The sequence below is a fragment of the Columba livia genome, chromosome 7, assembly GCF_036013475.1.
Source record: "Columba livia isolate bColLiv1 breed racing homer chromosome 7, bColLiv1.pat.W.v2, whole genome shotgun sequence".
NCBI classification, from domain to species: Eukaryota; Metazoa; Chordata; class Aves; order Columbiformes; family Columbidae; genus Columba; species Columba livia.
The window spans coordinates 12,204,834-12,221,050 of record NC_088608.1 but is presented as its reverse complement, the minus strand read 5'-3'; the positions used below and the strand labels follow the sequence as shown (position 1 = coordinate 12,221,050).

General features: G+C 42.6%; 1 protein-coding gene across 1 annotated transcript; it reads right to left on the bottom strand.

Annotated features, from left to right (window-relative positions):
• Window positions 1-3,576: 3,576 nt before the first annotated feature.
• Window positions 3,577-15,695, bottom strand: HSPBAP1 (HSPB1 associated protein 1). The gene is made up of 5 exons (XM_065070530.1): window positions 15,570-15,695; window positions 14,292-14,463; window positions 7,396-7,518; window positions 4,386-4,496; window positions 3,577-4,176 (listed from the first exon to the last, which is right to left on the bottom strand). The coding sequence occupies exons 1-5, from the start codon at window positions 15,575-15,577 to the stop codon at window positions 3,622-3,624; spliced, it is 969 nt and encodes a 322-aa protein (XP_064926602.1). The 5' UTR covers window positions 15,578-15,695; the 3' UTR covers window positions 3,577-3,621.
• Between the last annotated feature and the right edge of the window lie 522 nt (window positions 15,696-16,217).

Below are 16,217 nucleotides of genomic sequence, written 5' to 3'. Positions count from 1 at the left end.
AATGGTACCCACTGAGATGTAGTGGGGAGGTTTCAGTGAAAGACTAAAGCTCTGGAAGATGTAACTATTTGGGGTTTTCCCTTCCTGTTCTCTTGTGAGGTGGGACTTTGTGGTTTGGGTATGGTTTTGTCTTTGCAGACAAGCAAAGTGCAAATCCCTTTAGGCGAGGGCTGTGCTCAGGGCTAGGGAGTAGCAACATCAAACAGGCTAGGGCAGAGAAAGCAGTCTGGTCTGTGAACTGCTTTGGAAACCTAGTTTTGAGGCAGGTAAGACCCAGCACTTCTATCAAGCAACGAGGACAGATGGGACATGTGTGGGCAGATGAACGTGCTGGCCAGCCTGGGGCTTGGACGGGTCCCCAGGCTGGACCATGGCTTTAACTTCATCACTGAGCCACACAGTCACAGCCACATATTGTCACTCAGCTAAAGCAGAAATGACAAGCACATCACCACTGTGACCATTCTGTTCGTGGCTCCAGGCCACCACCTCAGCTCTTGTCACACCCACTGCTGACAGGGAGCAGGAGATACTCTTGGGGGGGAAAGAAAGTTTTCTCTTAGTGGTTGCAGAGGGCTAGGTGATGGGTTCCTGTTCTTTGTTGAGCCAGACTGTCACCAAAGAGGACAGAAATTTATTTTTAAGGCTATGAATATGTATAAGCTTGTCTGAGCTTCTCCATGCAGTAGCCATGAATGTAGAAGTGGTGTCAGAAATCAGTGTGTGGCATCCTGCAAATCGGGTTAGAGCTATAAATTTGTCTTATTAGTCCGTAAGCCATTTGCCATCCGTGACTTTCTGAATTTGTGGGCATTTCTCTCCCTACCCCCATGTGCTGAGTGTACAACTGAGATTTTTATATTGCGCCTCTGAGACACAAAGTCATGCTGGTGCTTTTGCCTGGCATTCTAAACAGGTTTGCCTGCCCTCCTCCCTGGCCCATTGGCTGGTGGCTTCTGGCACTTAAATCATGGGCAGCACCCATACAGACAGAAACTGGGACTCTCCCCAGCTAGGGGGTGTTTGCTGAGAGCGGGGAGCGATGAGCCTCTGAACGCACGTGTCTCATCCTTGAGAATGGCTGCTCCTGTGCTGAGACCGGTCCTCTGACATGGATACTGGAGCCTCTGCCCACAGAGCCTGAAAAGACCGTCCAAAATGTTCAGCAAGCCCTGTCAAGGACAGTTGTTCTGAATACAAAGGGAGGACGTGTTCAAAGATATTGCGCGGGGGGTCTGTTCAGACGATCTGTGTGTTGTGAGGAAAAGCTCAGCTAAGGCAGTTCACACTGAGGGGACTGAGAGGTGGTGTTGCCATCCACCATCTCTTCCACTTCACTGCTTGGGTTTTTCCTCCCTCGCCTATATATCTCTTTTTATTGCAAGATCACTTTTGCTCAGTGAATTAAAATGAAGTGTTTGCAACTGCTCCTCCCCATTGCAGCTGCCCCCAGCAGCAGTGCTGGTCTCTGCTGGACCTAGCCTGAGATGGGGACACAGGCAGCAGCAGGACAAAAGCAGGTGGCACTAAAGCCCACCCCTGCTGAGATGAGCCCATGTACCAAAACAGGGCTGCCTTGCTCCTCAGATCTGCTCCCTCAGAGCCTGGGGAATCACTAAAGGCAGCAGATCTGACTAAGACATTTCGTAACTAATGTTTAGTCCTTTTGGCATAGGAATGCCAACACACAAACATCAAGATGATTGTTTTTTACATTCTGGTCTTGTTGCAGTGGTGTAACCCCATTGAGACAGTTTGGTGTATTAACACAAAACAAGACAAGTGGATTTGCTCAAATGCTGCTGAGAATCACATCTTGCTGCAGGTTGCTGCCGAAAATGGTTTGTAGGTGTCACCAGGGTCTGAGCCCAATTACCACGGAAGAGCAGGGCATTTGAAACAGCACATTTCTGGGGCAAAGGCAGAGCTGAAATTGCACCTACTACTAACTCACAGCCGCCTGTCAAAGCCAAGGTCTCCAGGCAACTACATGTACCACTTTGTTTCCCCTTTCCTTCCCAGCCAGAGGAAGGAGAGCTAAATCCTGCCCCATCCAGTAGCTGAAGTAACTGCATCCCAAAGGATCCATCACCATAAAGTTTCTGTGATTGTTGAATGTGAACCTTTGTGCCTTTTCAGTTTTATTCTTTTTCAGGTGTATTAGTTGTCTGGGTTTTTTGGGGGAGAGGGGGCTTTTTAAACAGGAAGGTTTCCTAGGTTTCTGACCTGTTGGTGCGTATCTAGAGCACTTAGCACTGTCCATCAGGGCCCTGCCAACCCACTGTCTGCATAAATGCAGGGAGAAAGCACCTTTGCCATCATGTTTTTTAAACTGTAAGTTGCCAGAAGGTGATCTTTGTGAAAACTGCACTAGCTTCATGTATTTGGCAGGGAATAGGCATCAGATAAAGGAATTATCAGCTAGAGAGCAGGTGGTGCAGGATTACATATGTGGAAACAAGTTAATGATAGAAACTGGTTTGTAGGTGCTGGTAGACATGAGCAAAGGTAAGTTTTGAAAGCAAAGGTTTCACAGGAGTTGTCCCAGGAGAACCCCTCTGACGCTTTGGTAAATGCCATTCTAGGTTGCCACTGCAGACAGAAAGCAGAGGTGGTGACAGCATCCCAGGAGATCTCAGCACCTTTCTTTCGTTGTTTTATTTTCTTTTTCAAGCCTCTATGCACAGCTTCAGTGTTAACCCATGTTTTTGCCTACATTTCAAGTTCCATAGCCTTTTAATCAAAGGACCACTCAGCCTTCAAAAACAAATCCAAGGTCTGCTATACTTCGAAGAAACAATGGTCTTGTATAGCAACTACTTACAACCAAAAGGGGAAAAAAAATCATTACATATTGATTGTTATGGTAAAGAGTACGACAGAGATAGAAAGTCATAACTGCTTTGTTTTGTTCCTTGGAGGCCAGGAATTGTGCACATCTGGCTTTAAATAAATCATAACAATAACTTCCCAATGGCAGTTTGTCTCCCAGCTTCTAAACCAGCTGAAGGCCACTTCCTTGTCAAGTGTTTTTGTCTTGCTCCACCCTAGAGCTTTGTAACAAAACTGGAGTTATTTTGTGGAAGGGAGGGAGTAGGTGCATTAATGAGTGCATTGCCTCTTGGCAGAGGTTAGGTTTCTTTGAACTTACTATTTCTAATGTGATCAACTGATCACTTGTTGATCAGTTTATTTTAAACATGGGCAAGGGCTGCAGTCTTCATCAGTCTTCTCCCACCTCCCACTCTTAGTCCCCCTTTTGCTCTGTAACCATGTCCCAGCACTCCCACTTGAGTCTATTGTGAAGCCATACTTGTTTCACAGCTGAGAGCTGCAGAGCACTTTGAAGATCCCATCCACACAAGGTGGATCGTAACTGTGTATGCTCTGTTTTAGTTATAACACTGAGAAACTGATTAAACACACCTTTCTATTCCCAGCCATCATTAACCAGTTATTCTTCTTTCAGCTTAACTTCAGTCTGTCACTTAACCATTAACTGTGTCTATCTGTACCTAAAAATTAGTTGAAATCAAACATTCAATTATTACTGAGCTTAAACACCTAGAACAAGGCTGCCATTTGGTTTCTTTATTTCAGAAATTATAAAGCACTCCAGCATTAAACTCTTCTCTCCAACAGCAGCCGAGCCACCAAACTGATGACATGTGGATTAACCAAACAGTCTAGCAAGTCATTGGTAGAAAGGGCTGCTTGTGAGGCATTTGGACTGCCATCTGAATCCCTTTGGTGTGTGGGTGTTTCACAGTCATTACTTGTTACTAATTCCTTTCTGATGCAGTGTAATTTTCCAAAATGTCCTCCTTCATTTTCATAGAGAAGATCTGTACCGTCACTTTCAACTGCAACTGCACCCGTCGAGCTTGGTTCTCGAGACTGTGGTAAAACTTGAATAAGATGAGGTCCAAAAGGTATTTTCTGCAGCTTTTCTGCTTTAAGTGTTGAAAAGTCAAACTCATGGGTCAGTAATCTGCCGCCCTCTGGTTCACGGTTAACTTCTCTTCTCTTCCTCTTGCATGAGGCGCTTGTCCTTTGCTCTGCACTGGTGCTGCTGGAACATGCTGGCTCTGCCACGCTTGCCTTTTGACACTTGAAATATGCAGACACTGCTTGATTCAGGTACTGAAGATTGATTTCATGGGATGTTGCCTCAACCTAAGAAAATGCCCAAGATACACTCAGTTAAAGGGAGAGATGTTTCAATTCAGCATTGCGTGATTATCTTCCATGAATTACTTTTGGTACATGAAGGAAAGGAATTTTAAATTGTTTTTCTCAGGCAGCAGTAAGACTCAGTGGGAGCTAAGCAAAATGTCAGTAACTCTCTGTTATCACTGCTATAATGGGAGCAAGAGAGGGCTTACCTCGGTGGGATTTAGCCAGAGATCTCCATCACTGGGATTTTCTGCTGATTTTATGGCACACACCAGCATCCGAGTTATTGCTTCTTCTACACGGGCTTCATGATCTGCATCCTGTCTCAAGGGAACAGAAAGTGTTTGGAGACAGGTGAGCACTTGGGTCTCTGCAGAAAGCTGGAAGATCTTGGGAAGAGCTAAATGGCTGATCTTAGTTTGAAAGCCATGCTGATATGTGGCATGTTAGTGAAAGGCTTCAGTCTTGATGCCCCTACTCATGCCTCTACATGGGTAACAGCACAGGGTTTGGTGACTGGTGCTACTCATCTGAACCAGGAAAAAATAGGTTCTAGTCAGTTTATAATCTTTTCCCTTATTAGTGTTCTGGTAATTGAATCTGGTGCTTGAAATTAAAATGCAACGTTAGCATTTATTTTATGTATGCATTTATATAAGTCTTTAGGACTAGAAGGACCATGGAAGTAATAGCAAATTTTATATATCTACATCTCATGTCTAATTTAAGTACTTAAATCACACAGGATGTTACAAGAAGACAGCAACTATTATACCTGGGGGCTACAGAGGCACAAAAGTGAGTCTTGAGGAAATCCAGGAAATATTTCATCATGTAACATGAGCTGACATACCACTGCAGTTTTAAAAATCAGCAGAAGGAAAAACATGTTTCCTCTGAAAGCTGTCTTGCAAAACTAAAAACTAAGCTAATAACTGGCTCTTTCTTTCAGGCCTTTGCCTCTTCCATCATCCCCTTGGGCAGTTCAATACTGGCTAGTTTGGGGTGGCAGATCAAAAATGTATGTGATCTTTTTTAGCTTTCTTGTATGTGGAAGGAGGCAATAAGACTCTCTAAACAAGATGGGTGGCTTAGTTACTTCAATGACAAGTGCCCAGGAGTGGATACATAAATTTGTTCCCATTGAGGTGCTTAGACATGCAACTTTTGGAGGAAAGATAAACCTAGTCAACTCATAGCCATGAACTGCCTAATTGTGGTTTCAGGGACCATGTCAAGCAAACCACACATCTTGCTAATATGAGTGAAGGCAGTAATTCAACCTGGAACCCTGAGCGGAATTTGGGACAGAAGCGGGGAAAGTGCTCTTAGTGTTTTGTGGCTTCAGATACTTGGCTTATTAATGGCCTTGTATAACAAGCCCCCAAATCACAGAGTTCGGTCTCTGTGTGGAAATTATTTAAGGTGTTGCACTCTTGGTATTCCGTCTGGTCTGCTGAATAACAGGGTTGTACTGATTGCATGAGAGCATGTTAGGAAGCAAGGAATACTTTGACTAGCTCACATCCAGCTGAAGACAAATTAAATTTCTACTATAAAGCCTTGCTGATACAATTAATGGTTTCACTAGGACTATAGATGTTGGCATGATTCACATATGTCAATATGAAAACAGCTGGCAACAGCTGCAAGCGAGAACTGCTTAACTTGGTAATGGAAATGTTCTCAGTATTGTCCTTCAGCATCCATGTCAGAATTTGTTTTTATAGTTGGATTGCCCAACAACTAACAGTGCTGTTATTGTCAGCTGTGGGGATAGTTTCTGCTAGAAACTTTCACCTGGGTTGCAATAGCCACACATGTTTATGGCAGCTTTTGATATCTAAAGAGGTGGGTGTCTGTGTCACTCATTAGCAAGATCATGCAAACATTCCTCGGTTCATGATGCCACACAACTACCTGCTTTTGGTGTCACCAAACAGAACCTTGGTGACTTCTGCAAGACCTTTACGACCAGAAAGGCCATGGAGTTTAGCTCTGCTGTTTTTCTATGTTGTTTGGGGTTTTTTTTTGTTTTGTGCAGCACGTAAGAACAGCTGGAAATGCTGTTGCTAACACACCACCCAGCCAGCCAGGAGTTACCAGCCTGGCACGGCTGATCCAGCCCTGACCTGCTCCTCCAGAGAGGGACAGTTTGGGAAGCACAGCTTAGGGTGCGAGTGTGTGCGGTGACATCAGGGTCTGGGTGAGCACAGGACACACAGCCAGTTCCTCTGAATTACCTCAAAGGCTGCTCCAATTTAAGGCAGGCTTAAATGGTTGCTCTACAGTATTGTTGGTGCTTTCTCTTGCACCAGACACAGCATGACTGTACTTAGGGGTACGTAAGAGCTCAGGTGGGCTGTGGCCCACTGTCTTCTCTAAATACATAGTTTCATCTGGAAAATTTCTCCACGAGGGAAGGAAACATCCAAGTGAGTTCCTCTGTTCTGCAAATGGTTGGCTTGATGTTGGTATGAGAAATGTATCGACTGGTCTTTGAACAGCAACTGAATGTGTGTGTTCATCTCCCTGCAGATTTCCAGTCTAATAAAGTTTGAGTTTGTTTTTTTTCTGATTAAAAAAAAGCAATAAGTATTTAGTGAGGCAGCTTTCATAGGCCATTTCAAAGGGTCTTTTTTTTTTTTTTTTTATATTAAGCTAGGATTAATGATAAAATAATTTGAATCAGAAAACCTTCTGGAACACTGAGATGATATCCCTGGAACCATCCCATACATACTGGTTAACATGAGCAAGAAAAATCAAAGCCTGGGGAAAAGAAAATTAATTAAATACTTGAGAAAAATTCAACTCCAGGCAAATAAAAACTATCACAGAGAAATGACAATTCAAAAATCCTCTGCCACCTCCTTCCTACCACATTAATCTGATTTAAAGTCTAAGTTACCCTTGCATGTCAGCACGTGCTTGAGACAGGGCTGTTTTTTCTTCCCCTATTCAGTGCAAATCTAATTAGCCCATAAGAAATTTGACGTTAATAGTTTAGCTTGTGTTTAACTGTTTGCCTGATGGAGGTAAACTTGATGTGATTTCTGCTGAATTGGGGCTTCAGATCTGGAACCCTGAGAGGTTCTTCAGGAAAAACTATCCCCAGCCTCTTGAATACACCCAATAGGGCTGTACCTGGCAGGCAAGGGACAGGAGTGCAGGCAGATATGGGAATGCTACATCACCATGACATAAAAAGGAAAATACCAGTTCAATCCAAGAGTTTATGCTGACAGTGATGGGATCAATGGATTCCACGTAGTGCCACCAGTGCCTTGGAACGAGCAGGACCTGGAATCGGAGACATTGCATGAGGGTACTACTAGAAGCCTGTAGAAGGATAGTGTTTTAATCGAGGTGACGTGGGATGCAGAGGCAGAATGAGGCAAGGGATAGGGGTAGGAGGTGATCTTTATTTCCTTCTTCTAAAGACCCTTTTCTCACGGTTTAAATGCCCACTCTCTCCTCCCATTGTATCAATGCTATAATGTAAGAAGTGGACACAATCCAGAACTACCTCTCATCTAAACTCCTCCTGCAAATCGGGACTGTAACCTTACAAACTGCTCTAGGAAAGCAAGGTCTGGCTGTACAAAGGGAGCACAGCTGGTGGAGCAGCAGAGCTGGGCTTTAGAGAGAGGCTCAGCCAAGCAAGAATTCTTTTGTAGACTCTCCAACTGAGCAGACCCCTGAGTTCCTTTAGAAGGACTGCCAGCTGGCTTCCCCAAAGAGCAGGTATCCTAATGCTCATCTAGGTGATTAACAATATGTAGCCTTAATTCTGGTAAATAATGACCAGTATTAAACTTGTCACTTTCAGTAGACAGGCTTTTAAAATAAGGTGGCCCAGAAATCACGACAATCTAGTTTAGATCAGAGCTTTACAACTATATCAGGATGATAGCTGTGACATAAAATTGATTCTAACCCATGGCTTTTATGGTACAAAGACATTAATGTTGTTTTGATGATATAGGACAAGCTTTACAGATTACTGAACATTAGATTAACATAGAGCTATCAAGAAAAGCATAAAAGATGGTTTTTGACAAGGAATAAAAACAGTCAGACACAGATAAAAATATATACTTCAGAATAGGGAGAGTGAAGCAATGATCTGTATCTCAATTGAAGACAAGTCTTTTTCTTTGTAGACACAAATTACTTAAAAGAATGTTCTGCTACTGAGAGAGCCCTGTGCTTCATCACATCCAAACACAGCTAATGAGAAAATGTCTGTGCAGGACACAATGACAGTGGCCCTAGTCCTGCAAACACTTTGAGAACAGTTGGAGCAGAGGCATTTTTGGGCCAGAGGACAAAATGTTCTCCACAGGTTTCAATTTAAGTCAAACAGACAAAGCATTGGCTCTCTAAAGGTCAAAAACATTTGGAAATTATGCTTCAATTCAGTAGAGCATACAAACCAGAGAAGAAAGTCAGCCTGTGGAGGGCTGTTATTTAAAAAAAATCACAAATTAGTTATTCCCGACATCTAAAAGTGTACAAAACCCTATACAGTCTGAAGCCAAAACGGGTTTTCTACACCAAACAATTTTCAGATTGGTGCTTTTACCACAGAAACCTACACTTTAAATGAAAAGTGCAGTTCTATTAGTTGTTAGCAAGTGTTCACCCACATTTCATTGACTGCAGAATCATACAAAAAAACCCAAGCACCCATCTGCCCTATAGGGGATCTTACACTTAAAGAATGTGGGTGCCCTCCAAATGAGAGGGTGTAATGATGAAGCCTGGAAAACTTTATTATACAGCAGAAGAAGGCAGAGCTGCTAGGCTAAGTAGCTGTTGCCAACAATGAGGTTGAGTGAGCTAGCAACAGGTTGGAGAAGTGGATGAAGACACCAGGGAACTGGGGAATGGTGCAGAGAGACTATGTAGCAAGGGGGGAAAAAAATGAGAGGCAAATTTAGTGTAAAAAGTTTCAGTAAGGCTGCCTAGAAAAACAAGATGATGAATGGAATGTGCTGGCCCAACACAACTTGCATGCAAAGCAGAGAATTGCTTTGGAAAGAAGAGGTAAAACGAGGAGGAAAATACAATCCCCCACACAGTCCAGTCTTTTCAAAGCAAAGATGAAGAACTTGCTATTTGGAGGGAGTCATCCGATTTTACTTGCCAGCAGGTTAAGGGTAATAACTGCAAAGTTGTGCACTTCCGCAGCGGGCGCTGTTTGCTGATGCAATTTATTGAGTAGCTACAGAGCTATAACCAAAAGAGGCAAACCAGGTACCAGAAAGATATTTGCTCTCCCTCTTATTTTTGGGCAAGCTTATGCTTGTTAAAATAAGGATTTTTAGCAGCAAGAAAATTGAAATTATCAAAAAGCAAACGGACTAAAACTGTAAGGAAGATGAAACGGGAAAAAAAAAGTAACTAAAACAAAAAAATACAGCTGGCAACAGAGCAGCAGAACTAACAAAAGACCAAAAAAAATCCAGCAAAGAGAGGAGTAGGATTATCCTACCTTTGCAAATTAGCATTGTTCTTGGTTTGCAAACTAGAAGCAGAAGAAGCACCACAACAAAACCAAAAGAAAACCCCACTGCTACCACCCCCAGCTATCAATTCCACAATAAAGTAAGGCAGACTTCCATATGTTTATGAATATGGGACACAGATTTAGCTATATTTGAAGCTACATTTTAATAGGAAATGTTATAGTAAACCACAGTGAAATAACACATGCACGCAAAAGCGCAGCAAATGTTTTACAGGGCAAATGTAAAGTGCAAAAGCAAGGCAGAACTATTCCAATGTAAGAGACAATCTTTTGTTAGCCTGCTTCCTAGAGAATATATCTAGTTTTGTGGGCTGGGAAGATACTGATCTAAACAGCAACCAATCAGATAATTTCAATATTTAGGCTAGCGGTAGGCAAATTTAGCAGATGAAATCAAAGTAGGACAGAAATCTCAGAAAAGATATAATGAAATTCTGGTCTGTAATGGGAGGAAAGAAATAAAGCGAACAGTTGGGTGAGCAAGCGGAACAATGCTGAAGACTTGTACAGCAGAGAGAACAGAAAGGGTTTAAATTCTCAATGGACATGATTAACTTGATACAGTGCAAAGGCAGGGCAAAGGTGCAATTGCCTCAGAAAGAGAGCACACCCTGAGATGAAATATTATACCAAAAAATTCCTGCTCATTAGAAGAAGGTATTTGGGTAAATGTGCAAGAAAAGGAAGCAGCAAAGAACACCAGTGGGATGAGAAGAAAAAGATGGGAGGCTATGGGAGAGTCCAAGCAAATCCTGGAGCTGTTTGCAATGAAAAATAAAATAGTTTGAATTATGGCATTTCCTGACTTAATACAACACTTTGTTTTTGGTGGGCTGTTGTTTTGTTTTGTTATTCAGACTGTCTGTTCTGCTGTTCCCCACTTTAAGCCCATGTGAAGTTCGTACCCCTTTTCTTTAAAGGGTGGCACATAGGGAAATCCCTCCCTGACTTACTGAAGGTTTCTGTTTGGTCAGGGTTGGCTTAGAAGGCAGAGGTTTCTCTGTGCTACTGAGTGTATTTGATGCTGCAGCAGGAGCACAGAAAGAGAAAACCTTGCAGCTATATGCAGGAACTTAGTGGTAAGTGTAGTTGTGGACGCAGACTGAAATTAAGATGTGTTTCTTTAGACTTTCAGAAAGCAGGCAAGCAAAGGCAGGGAAGGAGAGCTGCTTTCTGAGCAGCGGACCATGGTGAGTGGCAGCAAGCAGTAACATTGATCTTTTTCTAAAATCATTTTTTCCCATGCTGTGACAAAGTTTATCAAGGCTGGAAGGGAGCATCCTCTTGGACTCAATGTGCCTCTAAGACTAGCTCAGTTAGGCCTTGCCTTGCACATCTGGTGTCTAGAGCTGCCCTGCAGCTCCTCAGGCTCCAGGCTGCACACAGGGCAGGAGAGCAGCAGTGGTGCAGCCCAGTGCTGCCTGCACAGCACGGGTGCCGCTGCCCCTCCTGCCCGGCTGGTGAGGATGGCACTGTCCATGGGAGCCTGGAGGGCAGCTGTGTGGAGCCTCACACACCCACCTTCGGACAAGCTGAGATGGGCTTCTAGGCTTTTTACCACTGTCAAGTTATATGGATATGAATTAAGAGGAAGATGGATTAAGAGCAATTACATTAGTGAGCAGGAAGGAAGCAAGAAGCTGGTGAGAAGTGGGGTGGAGGAAAGAATAATCAATGATTCTATATTTGCATAGCATCTCAGTGTTTTGTAGCCTTTACAGCTAGTATTCATCCCTCCTATTTTTAATCATCAAAAAATTTAAGCATCTATGTGCACAGGCTCCTTTTATAGCATGTGCTGAAGGACAAGACAGGATGAATGTTCCTGCAGGACTGTGATTGTACGGCAGGGAGGATGAATCACCTTGTAGAAGTGCCAGGTTCTTCCCATTGATGGCAGACAGGACATCTGTCCTGGAGGGGGTTTAAGTTGCAGGTGGCAGATCCCACCCTAACTCTCTTAACACTTGTGCCAGTGGGGTAGAAGATACTAGAACAGACATGTGTTGCCTCATTTGCAGTCTTTTAATCAGTATTTTGTATATTTGTGAAAGCAATCAAGATGTTACTACAGATGTTACTACAGATATTGCAGAATTTTTTAACAAATAAAATACTGGTGCTTTAGGTGAAAACTTACTAGTTCAGTGAATACAAATGCACCAGCAGTCAACTTCCTGCTCTGTACTTGCCACTTGCCTTGCAACCATCATGTAAGTGACCGGGTTTAAATATTTATAAGGAGGGTGACAACTTCAGCTTGTAACTTCACGGATATAGTCATGTACAGCTGCAAAACCTTGAACTACTCAGCTGCCAATTTGAAGAAGTTAACTATCTAAATGTTACTACAACTTATATCAAGAACAGATCACTAATGTATAACAAGAAGTTGCATTAAGGTCTCTGTGGAAATGCAGCTGACAGACACTGCTTGAGTACAGGATGAAACCTTATAAAGCCTAAGGTCTCAGCCAACTAGCAAAATTCGTAACAGAGATTCACCTCTGAACAACTCAGTGAAAGAGCACAAAGGATGCAATCAAAGTACACATCGTGCATCGGCACAATGTTATATGAAGGAATTCTGCTTTAAAGTCTTAAAGGGGTGTAGAAAAAGAGCTTGTAGCAAACAATGACCAGAAGGTGGCATTAGACACATGAAGTTTTTGATATGCAAAGCTGCACTCACCCTACATGCAGTTGCTCTCCTGAATACCGAAAAACACCTTTGTCTTTATTTTCAAACCTTTATTGTTACAATATCTAATCTAAAATGTTCTGCACATCCTCTGGGAGAGAGTGGAGATGCTATATATTATCACAAATCAAACTGGCTGCAAATTCTGCATTAGTTGTATTAATTCTACATGAAAACCAATGCTAAGCATGTATCAAGATTATTGTTATTTAGGGATCCTCTCCCTTGTTAGCAAAGGTGTTCTTCTAGGTCATTCCTTTCCTCCCCATTAAATGCCAGCAGCCCCCAGCCACCTGCCCCAGAAGCTTCTGGATGAGATCCTGGAAAGCACCACCTGAAAGGTGCTGATAAAATGGATGAAGGCAACAGCTCACTGCTCTGTCATTGCCTCTGCATTACTTTCCCCCAGAAATCCACACAGTATCTCCTTTATGGCAACACAAACAAATTGCATGACTGAGGTGACTCGAGATTTTTATTTCTAGCAAGATTAATTTGTAATTGCTTTAAGCCTAATTAAAATCCAGATCATATTTAGGGTTCACTACCATATTTGATCATTCCAAAGGAGAGTATAAATTGAAATAGTGTTGGGGATCGTGGATGATGCAGTGCTGAATGGATGTGGCGTTTTTATCAATAGCAAAAATTTGTTGAGTGCTGCAACCTTACAAAGTGCAGAGTGTAACACTAATCATTTGCTTTAGGAGTATGACCGGGAGCCAATGCAGTGTAAACAATGAAGGTTGATCACAGATTCCCTATTTGCAACTGCACCAGCAGCAGAATATACTCTTTCCAGCTGATAGATTTCATCTTCTTTTTGGAAACTCCTATCCTGCTCCAGTCTGCCACCTCACTAATTCACGGGAGTGCCCCTCACTCTGTCTCCTCAAAATTACCTGGATTAGCAAAAATCTGTATTTTAAATTGTTGAAGGCAGCTGGATTTGCCAGCTAGGGCCAAGCAACGGAACACCTGTGGGAGTCACTGAGCTGGCAGCTCAAAAAAGGTGTCAGCATCTGGTAGGAGAATGGTGAAAAGGCTCTAGAAGAGGCAACTCCGCTGTCTTAAACAGTCGGAGCAATGAACGCTGCAAAATTCCTTTGGAAAGACCTGACAGTTTGAGATGCGCAGGAGTGCTTTACAAGGACATACACTGCTGAATAAATGAAAAAGGGTAATTCAGACTCCAAATACAGACCATGTTGTTAAAACAAAGAAGGACACTATTTATGGCAGGAGACTAGGAATTAAGAGTCCTGAGTGCTACTGCCATCCTGCTGCTGACTGCCTGTGTGACAAGGCAGGCACTTATAATTGAACTTTCTCAGTAAAACAGGGCTAACAATATCCTCACATCCTTGTAAAGCACCATGAAACTTCTGGATGGTGTGCGTTCTAAATGCAAGTATCATCATTATAATACTCTATTGCTACTAAAGCAACAAGTTGGGCCAATGTTCCCTAGTGAAGGTTATTCACTATCAAAATCTGAGTTCCTTTGCTGGCTCTATATGCTCATTAATCAAACACGTTTTATGGAACATACTGGCTTCAGAGTAGACAGGTTGGAGTACCGTTCAAGAAAGTTTTAAAGCAGACAAATTGGAGGTGATTGCGAGAACTGTGATGGAATTGGGCAGCTGATTGAACTAACTCTCCAAATGTTTGAGGTTTTTGTACAAAAAAAGGCTGGTAACGTAACTGTGAGCAGAGAGAGTTCCTGTGCTGAGAGAACTATATCGAGCCTGAGTGCAGAGCATAAGAGGAGGGAAGTATCACAGTCAGTTTGTTAAGATTTCCTAGCTCTTAATTAGCCAGTTAAATAATTTACTAGAATGTTTAACTAATGTAAAGCTCATATGTGAAGGATACCTGTCCTGGATTGAGTGTAACCACGTGGGCTGTTGTGTTCCTGAACTCAGGAAAGCGTTTCAGATCAGGGTTGGCAACATTGACTTTGCTGAATATGCTGGATTCCTCATAAGGGATCCTGGTAGGATAAAGGAAGCTGGTGTCACCAGGTGGGAAGAGGTGCCATCTCTTCCTGAAAATAGAGAGAAGATAAAAATGTATTCAGTGTGTGACAGTTACAGCAAAAAACTAAAGGCAGTAGCAAGGTTTTCAATAAAACATAAATCTGCCTTGCTGTGTGAATCTCCTACGCAGTGAGAACACAGGCAGTGCTCACAGGCTGTCTCCTAAAAGTGTTTTTAAAATATTCCACTTTTTAATTTTTTTTTAACTGAAAAGATTTACAGCTTCTCACCAATTATTTTTTTAAAAGGCAGATAAGATTAAAAAATAATAAAAACAAAAAACCTCTCCCATCTGGTTCCTCCTTCCTCCCTTTTACAGAGCAGCATGAAACATTTACAGATGCAGAGCTCTAAAAAATGCTCTATAACCAGGGGAAACAGTTTTGTTAGAGAAAATGTACTTTCATTCGCTGAATGAATAGCTGCTGCACTCATGTTTGTTTTAAAATGAGGGTATTGTGCGTTTAGAATAGTAAGAGCAAAGGGGTATGGATGTGATCTTCTGTTTCCTATCATCACCTAAAGCAATTACTTGGCTGTTAAGTCACAAAACCCTCATTCCTAGTAAAACTCACATTGATGCTTCCATGCCACAGACAGGGCAATGGCATAAATAAAAACTAGAGATGTCCATAGACATCCTGAAACACATGTATTTTGGGGTGTTATCGTGCCACATGATGAAAATGTGGTTTGTGTGGGCCACTGTTTTAGGAACTCACTGGCGTGACTAAATGCCCAGATGGAGCAAGACAGGGACACTCTGCTCATGAGGGCACTTGTGTTCCAGGTTGCTCTTCGTGCACCCAAAGAGATGGGTTAACACACTGTGGTGCAGGGCCAAGCAGAGCTGAGAGACAGACCTTGTGCTCAGGAAATAATGTCTCTATTTCACTTACACAGACCAGATCAAAGAGAGAAAAAAAGAATATGCCAGAACTGGTGGTGCCAGTTTTATGGGTACTATAAATGAAATATGTTAGCAGGTACATATGTTATTTAGGAATAGGAGTTTTATATGGCAGTACTTTAGGTGATGGAAATACAGAAAGGAATATAGAAGGGGAGAATTTATTACATTTAAGAGGTGCCAGACAATCAGTACAACACTGACCAATACATTAAGCAATGGAAAAGTAGAGGCAGTACTTCACCGCACAGCTGGACAGTTTGTGCAGCTCTCTTCTTGTTTCAGACTCTAGCAAGCTCTTTTCTTTTTGCCCCTTGCTTGGTACTCACTTATTGCTTTTTGCCTACTGCTTCTGGTTGTCAGTTCCGAGTCACAGATCTGAAAATGGGAGAAAAGCAGCCAAATGGCACAAAAACAGAAGAGAGAGGAATAGCAGGATATCCAGACCTGCAGAGATCAGCACAGATGGAAGTGCCACAGGCTGCTGACATTTCTTGGTAATTCCCAAAGGTGGGTGCAAGCACAAAAACCAGTTCTCCTGAAACCCAAGCCCTGTTGCAGCTTTATTTTGCCCTCCAAGCTAAACTCTCTGAAGGGGCAGAGAATAACCAGGTTAAGAGGCTCATGGGTTAATCCTGTAGGATCATGACAAAGCAGGATCGCGCAGCAAAAAATTAAGAAGCCCGAGGGACGCAAGGAGGAAATTCAAGATAGGGACAACTCTTTAGCCCTTTGTTGCTGACTTTCCAGCAAAGGCAAATCTATTTAAGTTTAGCATAAGCTTATGTTCTGTTACAAAGCCTGTCTCATTTGTGAGTCTCCAAAGGGAATCTTCCTGCTCTGAAGAAGCTG

Excerpts from the sequence above, each read along its gene's own strand:
- HSPBAP1 (XM_065070530.1), bottom strand. Across the intron at positions 4,497-7,395 it reads TAAACTCTTGGATTGAACTG|GATGCAGATCATGAAGCCCG; the intron begins GTATTTTCCTTT and ends CCCTTGAGACAG. Across the intron at positions 4,177-4,385 it reads TCTGGCTAAATCCCACCGAG|GTTGAGGCAACATCCCATGA; the intron begins GTAAGCCCTCTC and ends GCATTTTCTTAG.